Source organism: Peromyscus leucopus, chromosome 14, assembly GCF_004664715.2.
Source record: "Peromyscus leucopus breed LL Stock chromosome 14, UCI_PerLeu_2.1, whole genome shotgun sequence".
NCBI classification, from domain to species: domain Eukaryota; kingdom Metazoa; phylum Chordata; class Mammalia; order Rodentia; family Cricetidae; genus Peromyscus; species Peromyscus leucopus.
Genome location: NC_051075.1, coordinates 27,183,052 through 27,196,477, shown reverse-complemented (window position 1 = coordinate 27,196,477; position 13,426 = coordinate 27,183,052). Strand labels below are relative to the sequence as shown.

Sequence of the window (13,426 nt, the reverse complement as noted above, 5' to 3'; positions counted from 1 at the left end):
GTGTGCGAGTGTTGCGTCTGCTGCAGGAGCATGCCCAGAAAAGCCAGAGGTTGACCTGAAGATGGATGTCTTCCTTCTCCACCTGAATTTTTCTGAGACAATGTCTCTCGCTGAATCTAGAGCTCACTCATTCTCTGCGAAGCTGGTGACCAGTGAGCCTGGGATTCCCCTACACACACACCTCCACCCAGTGCCAGAGCTGAAGGGCACTGCAAGCCTCGAATGTACGCATGTACGCATGTAGGCATTTGCGTTTACACTTCGTGTGAGAGCTCCAACTCCAGATCACGCATGTGCTTTACCCACTGAGCCAACCACCACCACCACCACCACCACCACCACCACCCGGGGCCCTAATGCTTGATTTTAAGGGAGACGTGTGTGTTTTGGAATTACCTCTCATCTACAATTTGCATCTCAGTAACTTAGCAGACACAGCCAGAAACTTATGACTGTTCTAGATTCTTCCCACATCCCACCCCTCTCCACAGCTAATCAGGAAAGTCATACCCATTTTAGCTCTACCTTCCTATTTGCCCCATTCAGGACCAACTTCTGTATCCTTACCACTGTCGTTTCTCCTGCCTGCTTTTTGTCCCCTGTCGCCTGAACTACACACTATCAGGTAAATATATATATATATATATATATATATATATATATATATATATATATATATATTGACTTTTGCACCCTGCAGCAGTCCTTGGGACCCAGTTGTCTACGGCGGGCATTTTTTCACATCACACCCTTGGCTCACTTTATTATGCCCTGGGCAGCAGAGCTCCTGTCCACGCTGTGTTTTCACATCTCATCTGCTTCAGCTATTTGCTCGGCCTCTCAAGACTTCCCCAACAACCCAAGAAAAGACAGTCTCTCCCTCCCTTTGTTCTGCATGTGTGCTCCAATAAGCAATAGGCTTCTACTGTGAATTAAGTTTGTGGGTTCTCTCCCTTCAAAGACAACCAAAACTCTGAAGTTCATTGAGAACCTCCACAGAGCTTTTTCACTCACGAGCGGGTACACTCACTACACTACGGTTGGATAAACGAACCATGAGCATGACAACACTACTTTAAATTCACAGAACAAGAAGATAATCAGAACTGGTTCATCCAACAGCCGCAACGTTTAAATGGTCTTTTTAAAAATGCAATGCAGTTTCCAAAAACTGTGTGTATGTGTGTGTGTGTGTGTGTCCCTAAACATGTCAACAGCAACAACAAAACCATCTACAAACACTTAAGGAGCAAAACCTCTGCCACCTGATTACGTGTGTGTGTGTGTGTGTGTGTGTGTGTGTGTGTGTGTGTGTGTACACACACACACACACACACACACTTTGGATCCTGATCCTTCACTATCTCTAGAGTTTACAAGAATGCCTTTTGTGTTGTTACTACAATACAAAAAGGAGGGAGGAAACTACCGTTAAAGCATCTCAAAAGGGCACTCTTTATTGGGGAAAAATAATGCAGAATTAAAATCTCAGCTCTGGCCCCAGCTTAGGCATCCTCTTAAGCCAAGAAGTTTCATCAGCAAGAAACTCCAGTTTCCGGCAGTCAGAAGCACCACGTGTAACTGACCCCCGTTCAAAATAAATAAACGTTCAGGCAAATCTGACTCGGAAGTAGGGAACGATCCGGGCCCCTCCGGGACTTCCACGTTGCCTTCCGGGTCCCCGGGCCCCCTCCTTCCCCCCCACGGCTCGCCGCGGTCGAGCACAGGCCGACGAAGCTCCAGGTTTCCCCGCCGCAGCCACTCGGCCCCGCCGGGCCCGCGGCTCCCGGGCCCAGGACTCACCCCGCGCAGCTGCTCCAGAACCCACCGCACGCAAGTCGCGGCGGCCCCGGGCCACGCCATCGCCGCGCCCACGGGCGGAGGCCTCGCAGCCGGCCCGCCGGCCAGCAGCAGGGCCGGCGCGGTCGGGGGAGCGCAGGGAAGGCGAAGGCGCCGGCAGGCGGCGCGCACCACTGCGGCCCTGCGGGGGGAGCCCGCCTATACCCCCGGCCTTGGTCTCGCCGGCGAGGCGGAGACGCCCCCTCTGCTGCGCTTAAAGGGCCCACGAGCCTCGGCCTGGCCTTCAGCCCCGGAGCACGGGGAGCGGGAGCACGGGGAGCTGGAGCACGGGGAGCTGGAGCACAGGGAGCTGGAGCCGCGAGGCTGCGGGGGTAATGCCCAGGGAGGCGCTATGAAGAGTGGGGGGAGTAGGGAGAGCGGGATAGAGCCGGGGGAGGAGAGGGAGTGGGGACAGGGGTTGGCATAGAAAAGGAAAAACTTATTTAAATTAAAAAAGAGCCTAAACCAAGTCAAGCATTTAAAACTAAACAAGAAAGAAAGAAGGACGAGGCCCCGCGTCCGAGAGCTCGGCGCGTCCGCGTCCTCTCCCCGAGGCCGAACCCCGCACTGCCGTTTGTATCCCCGGCGACCCCCCTTGGAGCACGGAGAGGTCGGCCTCGGCCATCATTCACCCGCGCGCCCTGCCTGCCTGCCGCGTCAGAACTTCGAACTCTGGACGCGAAGGCGGCCGGGTCAACGGTGTGCACTGGTCAGTTGAACCCCCCTCCGGTGCACGCACGCTTCGGTCCTCCTCCGCCCAGCGTTCGGGGATCGCTCACCTGAGTCCACCTGGCCGCCCCTAGCCACGCACCCCAGCTTTAAACTCCATTGAGCGCCTAGGTTACCTAAATCAAGCCCGCGTGGACGTCTGCCCAGCGCGAGGCGCCCACTGAGAAAAAGAACTAAATGTAGCCGCTTGCCCTCTAAATTTAGGGCTCTATTTTTGGAGCCGTTGCATGAAGGGCTGGGAGAGACGATTTTAAACATACGGTTTAAAAGATAACCTGTCTCTAATGTATGTCTTCTTTCCCAACACCCTCGTCTTGTCCAAACGGACGCGTCTTCCGTGGAGCAATTCGGAAAGGAGCAGCCGCCCAAGAGAACTTAATAAACAAAATCATAAACCCTTTGTAAATCCCTGTAATAAAATCTTCGAGTGAAAACATCACTTTCATGCCACAAGCACTCACACTCAAAATCACAAACACCCACGGTTCCTTTACAGCCAGCGACTTAAGACCAAACTGAGGCCTACTTTGTCGAAACTCGAACTGTTCTTTGCCACATCACCCTAGGGAGTTTCAGAAACTGCTGCTATCGGAGACAGCCCAAGTTGCTCAATACTCCAGTTTTAAGGTAGTGCACAACTTTCCTACGCGTTAGACTGTGTTGAAACTAACTTAGGTGAATATTAACGTCAGAACTGTGCTTGACATTTTATCTTTAGAATTTCAAAGATGCTTAAGCTTTGATTTAAACACTGCATTACTCAAATGAAAATTCTTCAGTGAGTCAGAGCCCACCTTTAATGGGCTCCAGAATCTTATTGGGATATTAGGATTTGTAAATAGGAAAGAAAAAAATTTGCTTTGCTCGACCGATCTCCCCTGTGTTCATCTGTGCCTCTTTCCAATCTGCAACAGTTACCATCCCACATGCTAAAAGCAGAAATGAGACAAGTGAAATTTTAGAAAGCAAAAAAACCCAAGCATACCTATAGCAAAAATTTCTCCATAGCAAAAAATAGTAAACTTAACAGTCAGTACAAAATTCTTAATCTAACTTTCTGAATGCATTACAGTCACGGAGACACTTATTACAGTCACGGAGACACTTACCTCTTCACCCAGACCTTCCTGTTCCATGTCTTAGGGAGTTCATGTTAAAATACCCTAACATACAAGTAAAGCTCTCCTGAACACTTCATATCCTTGAGAAAGATTCCAGATTTTAATACCTGGACTCGTGTTTCCACACAGAGTGTGATCCTGTTTTGACACTGAGACAAAGGGGTGCTGTAGGTGGAGCTGCGACTACCAACCCATAATCCACTTTCATGGACCTCATAACTTAGGAAATATATGTGTGCACACATATTTATGCCTATATATAGGTATTTTCGTAAATATTATACATATCACACATTAAAATCCACAACTGAAAACTGAAACACTAAAGATTTTATCCTATAGTCTACTCACATAGAATACATAATTTCTACCAGATGACAGATATTCAAAGAAGGTTCTCCATAAGTGGACATGAGATTTTATTATCTTATAAAGGACCTGCTTTCAAGGAAACGGACAGCAAATGTTATAGTGCTCATAACAGCTACGAGAAAGCACCCACTGACCCTAGACATCGCTAACTGGAAAACCTAGTCCACAGCCTAGACCCTCAGGACGGCCCTATGTCAAAGCTGTAAGGACGAGCTACTCCCACTTCGAGCTACTCCCACTTCGTTCAGTGACACACAGAGAAGCACTCCTCTTTTGAAAGGAAATCAGCACCGGTGTGCCACATTGCTCTTCTCTGTATCTGTGATGTAAGAGTTGTTCTCGGGATATATCGAACCTGGAGCTTCCTGTTCAACAGGAGTGGGCATTTCCTGGTTTACGACACCTGTAAATGAAGTATTCTAGGGAGTAGATGGATGTTAGAACGTCAAGAGGTTCCTCAGCCATAGGATAAAGCTGATAAAAAGTTGTGTTGACTGCTATTACTTGAGTGATACAAGGAAGGTACGCCTACACATAATCTACCTGAAATACTGATTAATTGAAACAGTCGCCTCAACTAGGCAAGAAAAATTTCATTCGAAATTAACCGGGAAATTGCTCCAGTTTTTTGTTTGCAGGAGCTTTTCAGATCAGCGTTATGGGTGCCTCAAAGCTGTGCCAGATTGCTAGGCTCAGGTCTGTTAGAGACTCTTCAGAACATCTAATCCAATGATTGTGGGCTGCGGGCCCCAGAGAAGCCAAGCAGTTGGAATACAGGCAAGCAACTGTACAGTTACACGTCTGCATTCGTCAGCGGTAGCAGCCTGAGCCTCTGGTTGCCAGACTAGAGACTTTTCTACTGCAATCTTGTAGCTGTTCGAGAGAATCCGGAATTGGTAAATGAACTCATGTTTTAAATATTGACAATTGACTGTGTATGTGTGTGTGTGTGTTGTGTGTGTGTGTGTGTATTTTTGTTTGTTTTTTGTTACAGTTTTCAATAAGTTCTCTCCTCCACAGAGCTGCATCACCAGCCCACAGTGATTTTGTTTTTTGGGGTTTTTTTTGTTGTTGTTTTTTTTTTTGTTTTTGTTTTTTGTTTTTTGTTTTTTTTTTTTTTTTTTTTTTTTGAGATAGAGTTTCTCTGTATAACAGCTCTGGCTACCCTGGAACTCCCTTTGTACACCAGGCTGGCCTCAGACTCTCAGAGATCTACCTGCCTCTGCCTCTAGAGTGCTGGGATTAATGGCGTGTGCCACCACCTCCACACACCGACAATGATTTAAAAAAAAAAAAAATGTAAAAGTCTACCTCACAGGAGCCTGTTAGCTAGTCTCAGCCTCTAACACTGAAGGTGTAATACTAAGATGCCTTCTGCAAAGATGTAACTTTCCAAGACCACAAGATAATTAAAATAAACTTAAATTCAATATCTTCATGTCTAAGGAATTTCAACTAAGACAGCTAAGGAAAATCTATTTGACTATATTTACTAAGCCCTCAAAAATAAGCATACTTAGTGGGTTTCATTAAATAAATATTTTATAGAGACTCAAATATCATGTTCTAACTGGTAAATTATTTTTGCAACTTCTTAATTTCTCTGGTATAATTTTTAGTGGAGGATATTCTTTTTGTTTGGTATTCTCTATGGAGCCCTGGCTGCAGTAGAAGATTATTTTAAGGTGTGTTACTTTTGCTTATGTTGCATTTGTTTAGCTCTGTGAAGCTGTGTTACTGTGCCTGAGTAAAACACCTGATGGTCTAATAAAGAACTGGCCAATAGCAAGGCAGGAGAAAGGATAGGCGGAGCTGGCAGGCAGAGAGAGCTGGGAGGAGGGACCTGAGATCTGAGATCTAGGAGCCAGAAAAGGAGGAGGACCCCAGGGGCCAGCCATCCAGCTACACAGCAAGCCACGGAGAAAGAGTAAGATTTACAGAAGTAAGAGAATGGGAAAAGCCTAGAGGCAAAAGGTAGACAGAATAAGTTAAGGAAAGCCGGCAAGAAACTAAGCCAAGCTAAGGCAGGGAATTCATAATTAAAAATAAGCCTCCATGTATGAATTTATTTGGGAGTTGGCTGGCAGGTCCCCAAAAAAGAACAAAAAATCCCAACAACACCTGGCTGTCCTGGAACTCACTCTGTAAACCAGGCTGGCCTTGATCTCAGAGATCCACCCACCTCTGCCTGCCAAGTGCTGGGATTAAAGGCATGCACCACCACCACCCAGATGCAGAAGATTTCTTTTGTGCTAAGTACTAAAGTGAGGCCCTGTTGCAAGGCTATATCTCATTTAGTAATAAGTTTTTAAAGATGCATTTATCTTTATTTTATGTGTCTGAGCATTTTGCCTGCATGTATGTATGTGCAACATGTGTGTGCCTAGTGCCCTGGTGTCCAGAAGAGGGTGAGAGGTACTCCGCAACTGGAGTTAGAGATGGTTGTAACCTGACATGTGGGTGCCAGGAACCGAACCCTGGTCCTCTGCAAGAGCAGCAAGCGCTCTTAACCACTGAGCCGTCCCTCCAGGGCCCTGTCCCCTTTTTGAGATGGGGTTTCACTTTGTAGCCTAAGCTGAACTCCAGCTCACAATCCTCTTGCCTCTGCTTCTCAAATGCTGCGCTCTTGCAGATGTAGGATACCACATCTTGCTGATAATCAGGTTAGCAACAAGTGAGAATGTGAACAGAATTTGGAATTTTTGCTACAGTAGTTAAGTATTACAGTACCGGTTGGTTTTATATTCCTATTATACCTCTTCAAGATCATAACTGTCATTTGGTACTAACAAGTTGCTCAAGACTCTTTAACTCATACTATTTCTAATTGACTCAGTTAGTATAATTTTACCAAAAAAAAAAAAAAGGCAGAAAATCATTATTCACAATCTTTTTTTTAAAAAAAAAAAAATTCCTGCTGGGCGGTGGTGGCGCGTGCCTTTAATCCCAGCACTCACGAGGCAGAAGCAGGCAGATCTCTGAGTTCAGAGGCAGCCTGGTCGGTAGATTGAGCTCCAAGACAGCCAGGGATACACAGAGAAACCTTGCGTCAGGAAAAAAAAAAATACTCCTAACAACATTTATTAACAGAACCTTTCTCTAAGGAGAACTCACACATAAGATTTCATGGAAAGGGAAGCACTGTGAGGCAGGTAAAGGGAAGAGCCTATAAGTCATTCCTATATTGGGTAAAATATATATATATATATATATATATATATATATATATATATATATAGCAAAAGATTTAAAAATCCATGGGGTGGGTGAGATGGCTCATCTGGTAAAGGCGCTTGCTGCCAAGACTAATGGGTTTGATCCCCAAGACCCGCATGGTGGAAAGAGAGAACAGACTCCCCTAAACTGTCCTCTGACCTCCACATGTGTATCATGGTGTGCGTGCGCGCGCGTGCACACACACACACACACACACACACAAAACACTAAAGAAATATAAATTAAAATTTCAAATTTGACTCACCCTTTCTATAAAAATTTCAGATGGTGAAAAAGCAGAATTCATGAAGCCGTAGACATCGATTTGAAAGAAATACTTCAGAATCTGAAACTCTGCATCTTGCTCTGTTGTTTTAGAAAAAAACAACAACAACAACATATCACCACTTGATATATAATTTCTGGATCTAATTTCTTCTTCAGCTGATGAACTGGAACAGATAACCATTTCTTACCTTTTTGAGAGACCAGCTGACTACCGAGCAGGGCCCCTCCCACAGACCTGTCGGTTTCTGCCACAGCAGGCCCTTCAGAGGCTGCCCATGACTCTGCATCTTCCTCATTCCCTTTCAAAGATGAGGTTTTGAAATGGATTCCTTCAGGGACTCTCACAGGTAACTCTATTTCAGAGGCCGTATCTGCAAACACATGAAGAGAAATGTCTTTGCTAAAATACTTACTTCGTGGCTGGCTTCCTTTTATTTTCTGGAAAGTTACTGTTTGAAACAAGATGGCCAGTATGACACTTCATCTGAGAAAACGCACCGAACATTAGTGTGGCCTGTACAGGTTCTTAAAGAAGTGTGACAAATGAACACAAACTGTTAGCTTAAGTGTGACCTAGCAAGATCCAGGCTTAAAAAAAGGGGGGGGGGGACTAATGAACACCAGCAACTTTTTTCTGCTGTATAAGTTCATGATTAAGAATAATAATTTATCCCAGCACTCGTGAGACAAAGATAGGTGGAGCTCTGTGAGTTCGAGGCCAGCCTGGTTTACGGAGAGAGCTCCAGGACAGCCATGACTACACAGAGAAAAACACCCCCCCTCCAAAAAAAAAAAAGATTTCATTTCTTGGACTGACCAAGAAGGCTCAGTGGGTAAAGGTACTTGCTGCGAAGCAGGACACACATGGTGAAAGAAGAGAACCAACTTAGGGCCTGAGAGATGGCTCCGAGGTTAAGAGCCTTGCGGTCCTACTAAAGAACCTGGGTTCAATTCCCAGCACCCACCTGTCTGTTCACAGCTTTCCTGTTCCAGGGGATCTGACACTCTCACACAGATATACATGCAGGCAAAACACCAATGAGCATAAAGTACAAATGAGCAAGTTTATTTAAAAAAAGAGAGAACTAACTCCTACAGTTTGTCCAGATTGTCACACATACACCATGACACATACAGACACACATACACATAATTAAAAATAAATATTTTTAAAGTAATTTTTTTTAAAGATTTCATTCCTGGGGCTGAGGAGACGGCTCAGTGGTTAAGAACATTGGCTGCATTTGCAGAGGACCCAGGTTCAATCCCCAGCACCCACATAGTAGCTTGCAACCATGTGTAACTCCAAGTCCAGGGGTCCCATGCTGGCTTCTGGTGGTGCACAAACACACCTACAAGCAAAACACTCACATAAATAAATAATAAAGTTAATTTAAAAAAAAAAAGATTTCTGCCTGGCATAGTGGTACATGCCTTCGATCGCTGGAGGCAGAGGCAGGTGAATCTCTGAGTTGGAGGCCACTCTGGTTTACAGAGCAAGTTCCAGGCCAGTCAGGACTACACAGAGAAACCCTGTTTCAAAAAACAATAAAAATAAAAATATTTCATTCCTGTTAGAAACATGTATCCAGAAAGATATACAATGTAGACGTCATTCAATGAAACAAGTTTTGCTTACTTTATCTGTTAGATAACCAGGGAGTCAGAATGAGAAAAATTTACAGGATACTTAATATTGGTAGCTAAACCTACGTAATAAATAGAGCAAAATAGTTACTACAGCAAAAAAGCCATGCTAGAACTTACAGTAATGGATTTCCAAGTTCCAAAACTGAGCCCACTAGATCATGTGTGTGTAATAATATGCACTATTAAATATAAAAACTATCGCTTGAGCATGTGTGTGTGTATGCACGTGTGCCACAGCATGTGTGTGGAGGTCAGAGGCCTTTTGCAGGACTCAACGTACCATGTGAGTCCTGGGGATCAAACGTTTATGCAGAAAAGGGCCAGCATCCCTAGGCTTTTAGGAAGAAATTTGGAAATGATAAGGTGCTAATCAAATGTCATACATTGTTGTCCTTTATGTTCTTTTGGGGATTTGTTAAGTTCAAACTCTATCCTTGGTTGTCCCTTTAATCCTATGTCTGTTCCATTCCATTATATATACCATGCCATACTACATAGTTAAGGGAGCATATTAAGAAAAACAATTACTTGGGGCTGGAGAGATGGCTCAGAGGTTAAGAGCACTGACTGTTCTTCCATAGGTCCTGAGTTCAATTCCCAGCAACCACATGGTGGCTCACAACCATCTGTAATGAGATCTGGCACCCTCTTCTATATACATAATAAATAAATAAATAAATCTTTAAAAAAATTACTTTTAAAAAGGCTTTTAAAATCCCACAATCAAACCCATCCTTTATATGAACTGAAAATTTTAGAGGAATACATACTCTAGAGGAATCCTTTTTAGCTAACAGGATGTCTTATATACTTTTTGTATTTACTTATTGCAACAGGGTTTCACTCTGCAGCCCAGAACGGTTTCACACAGGATGTGCTCCTGTCTCAGCCTTCCAAATGCTGGGGTTATAGATATGCACAGCCACATGCAGCTCTTAGTATGTCTTGTCTTTAGAGTACATTATGTTAGTGACTCATATACTGGAAGGTGTTGTGTAACACAAATGAAGTAGAAAAAAATAGTCTTAGCCAGGCATTATGGTGCACACTTATAATGCCAAAACTTGGGAGGTAAAGGCAGAAGGATGAAGAGCCGAAGGTTAGCCTCTGCTAGTGAGTTTAAAGCTAGCCTGAGCTACATGAGACCCTGTCGCAGAGAAACAAACAAGAAAAAGATTAGCAGAGGTAACACAAGGACATTTTGTAGTTCTTTGTTGGCTCTGTTACGTGGAAGATACAGATATTGTAAAAATATAAAAATAGCAACTGTGAAATCTATGCTGCCATGAGTTTGTACACACAAATGCCTTTCTCTTTCAAACTAAATATAGGACAAGGCTGTGCTGAGAAATTAAGTTAAAAACAATACTAAGCTGTATTTTCGATCATTTTGGCTGTGACCACTTCAGGCAAAGGAAAACTCTCACACAAGATTACTGTTTCCTTTGGTGACTTCGGGAGGTTCACACACTGCTTCAGCAAGATAAGAATGTCAAACTACTAAAAGCAATCTCAGAAATTATGAAACTTATCACTGCCTTCCCCCTCCCTCAGAAATTAATTAGATCTGTTTAAATAAAAATCCATCTTATCAACCAAGCATGGTGGCACACTCCTGTAATCAAGCACTCATGAGACTAAGGCAGGAGAATCATGAGTTCAAGGCCAGCCTGGGCTACATAGCCAACCCCTGTTTCAAAACTCAAAAAAAAAAAAAATTAAGCCAGGTGGTGGTGGCTCATGCCTATAATTCCAGCACTTGGGAGGCAGAGGGAGGTGGATCTCTGAGTTCAAGGTCAGCCTGGTCTACAGAATGAGTTCCAGGACATCCAGAGCTACACAGAGAAACTCTGTTTAACAAACAAACAAAACAAACAAACAAACAAAAACTCAAAAAAATAGATGTCAGCAAGGGAGCTCCTTAGAAAAAGGCCCTTGCCGAGCCAGAAAGCCCTGAGTTTGATCCCTGGGACCCACATGGTGGAAGGAAAAAGATAAATTTTTACAAATTGTCTTCTGACCTCAAGATGTATACTGCAGCACAACTGCCCCCTCCAAACAGATACACACAAAATATATGAACAGATGAAAAGAAAAAAATGTTAGCAAAAAAGGGGTGTTGTGGAGAGTCCAGGGAAAAGGGAGGGAGCAGAAGTGGATTTGATCAAGATACATTATGTACAGATATAAAATTGTCAGTCTAAATTAAAAATGTTTTTGAAAGCATGTTATCTGGAGATGGAAAGATGGCTCATCAGTTAAGAGCATTGAGTGTTCTTCCAGAGGACGCAGGTTCAATTCCCAGTGTCCACAGGGCAGCTCACAATGAATCTGATGTTCTCTTCTGTGATGGACAGACATATATGCAGGCAAAAATAGTCATACACAGTTATTAATATTTAAAAGCATGTTATCCAACTAATAATTTTTCTTTTTCTGGGTTTTCATGATAGTTTCTTTGTGTAGCCCTGGCTGTCCTAGAACTCACTTTGTAGAACAGTCTAGCCTCGAACTCACAGAGATCCACCTGCCTCTGCCTCCTGGGTGCTGGGATTAAAGGTGTGCAACACCACCACTAGGCTAAAAGTTTTTATAATTTTAGGGAAATATAATTTGATTTCTGTGTTTATCCTACAATTTTTTTTTAGACAGAGTCTCACTCTGTAACCCAAGTTAGCCTTGAATTCTGAATCTTCTTCCCTCAACCTCTTTTTTTGTTTGTTTGTTTTTCAAGACAGGGTTTCTCTGTATAGCTTTGCACCCTGTCCTGGAACTCACTCTGTAGACCAGACTGGCCTCAAACTCACAGAGGTCCGCTTGCCTCTGCCTCCTGAGTGCTGGGATTAGAGGCGTGCGCCACCACCACCCAGCTTCCCCTCAACCTCTTAAGGGCTAGGATTACAGGCATATGCCACCATGCCTAATTCACAAACTTTTTGTTGTTGTTGTTTTTTGTTTTTTTCGAGATAGGGTTTCTCTGTGTAACTTTGGAGCCTGTCTTGGAACTCACTCTGTAGCCCAGGCTGGCCTCGAACTCACAGAGATCCGCCTGCCTCTGCCTCCCGAGTGCTGGGATTAAAGGTGTGCGCCACCAACGCCCGGCTCACAAACATTTTTTAAACAAACCAAAACATGCCTGAATTCAGCTTCAGAATAAAAATAGGTGTGTGCATCTCCTGAAAAACCTACATTTAATTTTTTTGAAAGAAAAAACACCAGAATTTATTGAAGAAAAAAAAAACATAAAAGACAAAAATGATAAAAAATAAAAAATGAAAAAAAAATAAGAGGATGATGAATTAATTTAGAGTATTATGAAACGTTCCAATTCTTCCCCAATTAAGCTGTGGTGAATCCTATATGAAAGCTACATTTTAAAAGGATTATCTGAGGGGCTGGAGAGATGGCTCTGCGGTTAAGAGCACTGGCTGCTCTTCCTGAGGTCCTGAGTTCAATTCCCAGCAACCACATGGTGGCTCACAACCATCTGTAATGAGATCTGGTGCCCTCTTCTGGCCTGCAGTCATACATGCAGACAGAACACTGTATACATAATAAATAAATCTTTAAAAAAAAAAAAAAAAAAAAGGATTATCTGACGGGGGGGGGGGGGGGGGGGGGGGGGGACACGACTCAGTAGGAAAAGGCCCTTGCCATCAAGCCTGACGACGTGAGTTTCATCCCTGGAACAATGGTGGTGCAGGGAGAAAACTGGGTCCAGGAGATTTTCCACTGACCTCCACTCAAGCACCATAGCATGCATGTGTCCACACCAAATAATATAAATAAGCGTAACAATTTTTAAAGAATTGTATTTTCCACAGAATTAACTTTTAAATTTCCAATTTCAAACACACATAGGTCAAAAAATGCTCTTTATAATGGTGTACCATATAATGATGCCCATGTCAGGTGAAAAGAGTCATCCGTTTATTTCACGAAAAAGTTGGACGGCTCAGCCGGTACAGACACTTGCCACACATTCCCTCAGGTGGGAGGCTGAGGAAAAGGGTTGGGAGTTAGATCACAGCCTTTGCTGCATGAGAGATTGGCAGCTAACCCCAGCCAACCCAGGACCTTGTCTCAAAAACAAAAACTAAAAGAATAATCCCAGCACTCAGAAGGCAGAGGCAGGTGGATCTCTGTGAGATTGAGGCCAGTCTGGTCTACATAGTGCATTCCAGGACAGCAAGGACTACATAGTTAGATCC

The 13,426-nt window shown here is 43.8% G+C and overlaps 1 protein-coding gene across 11 annotated transcripts in view; it reads right to left on the bottom strand.

The window, feature by feature from the left end:
• Mia2 (MIA SH3 domain ER export factor 2) overlaps positions 1-13,426 on the bottom strand; it is a 95,426-nt gene that overhangs the window by 63,276 nt on the left and 18,724 nt on the right. For 7 of the 11 annotated variants that reach the window (XM_028885114.2, XM_037210561.1, XM_037210558.1 and 4 more), the window contains exons 5-6: positions 7,754-7,936; positions 7,543-7,643 (exon numbers count right to left, since the gene is read on the bottom strand). In XM_028885114.2, coding sequence (XP_028740947.1) covers positions 7,543-7,643; positions 7,754-7,936 — 284 coding nt within the window. Of the gene's footprint in view, positions 1-1,803; positions 1,932-3,677; positions 3,809-7,542; positions 7,644-7,753; positions 7,937-13,426 lie in introns of those variants that run through there. The other 4 variants (XM_028885115.2, XM_028885117.2, XM_037210564.1 and 1 more) reach the window with 2 other exon arrangements.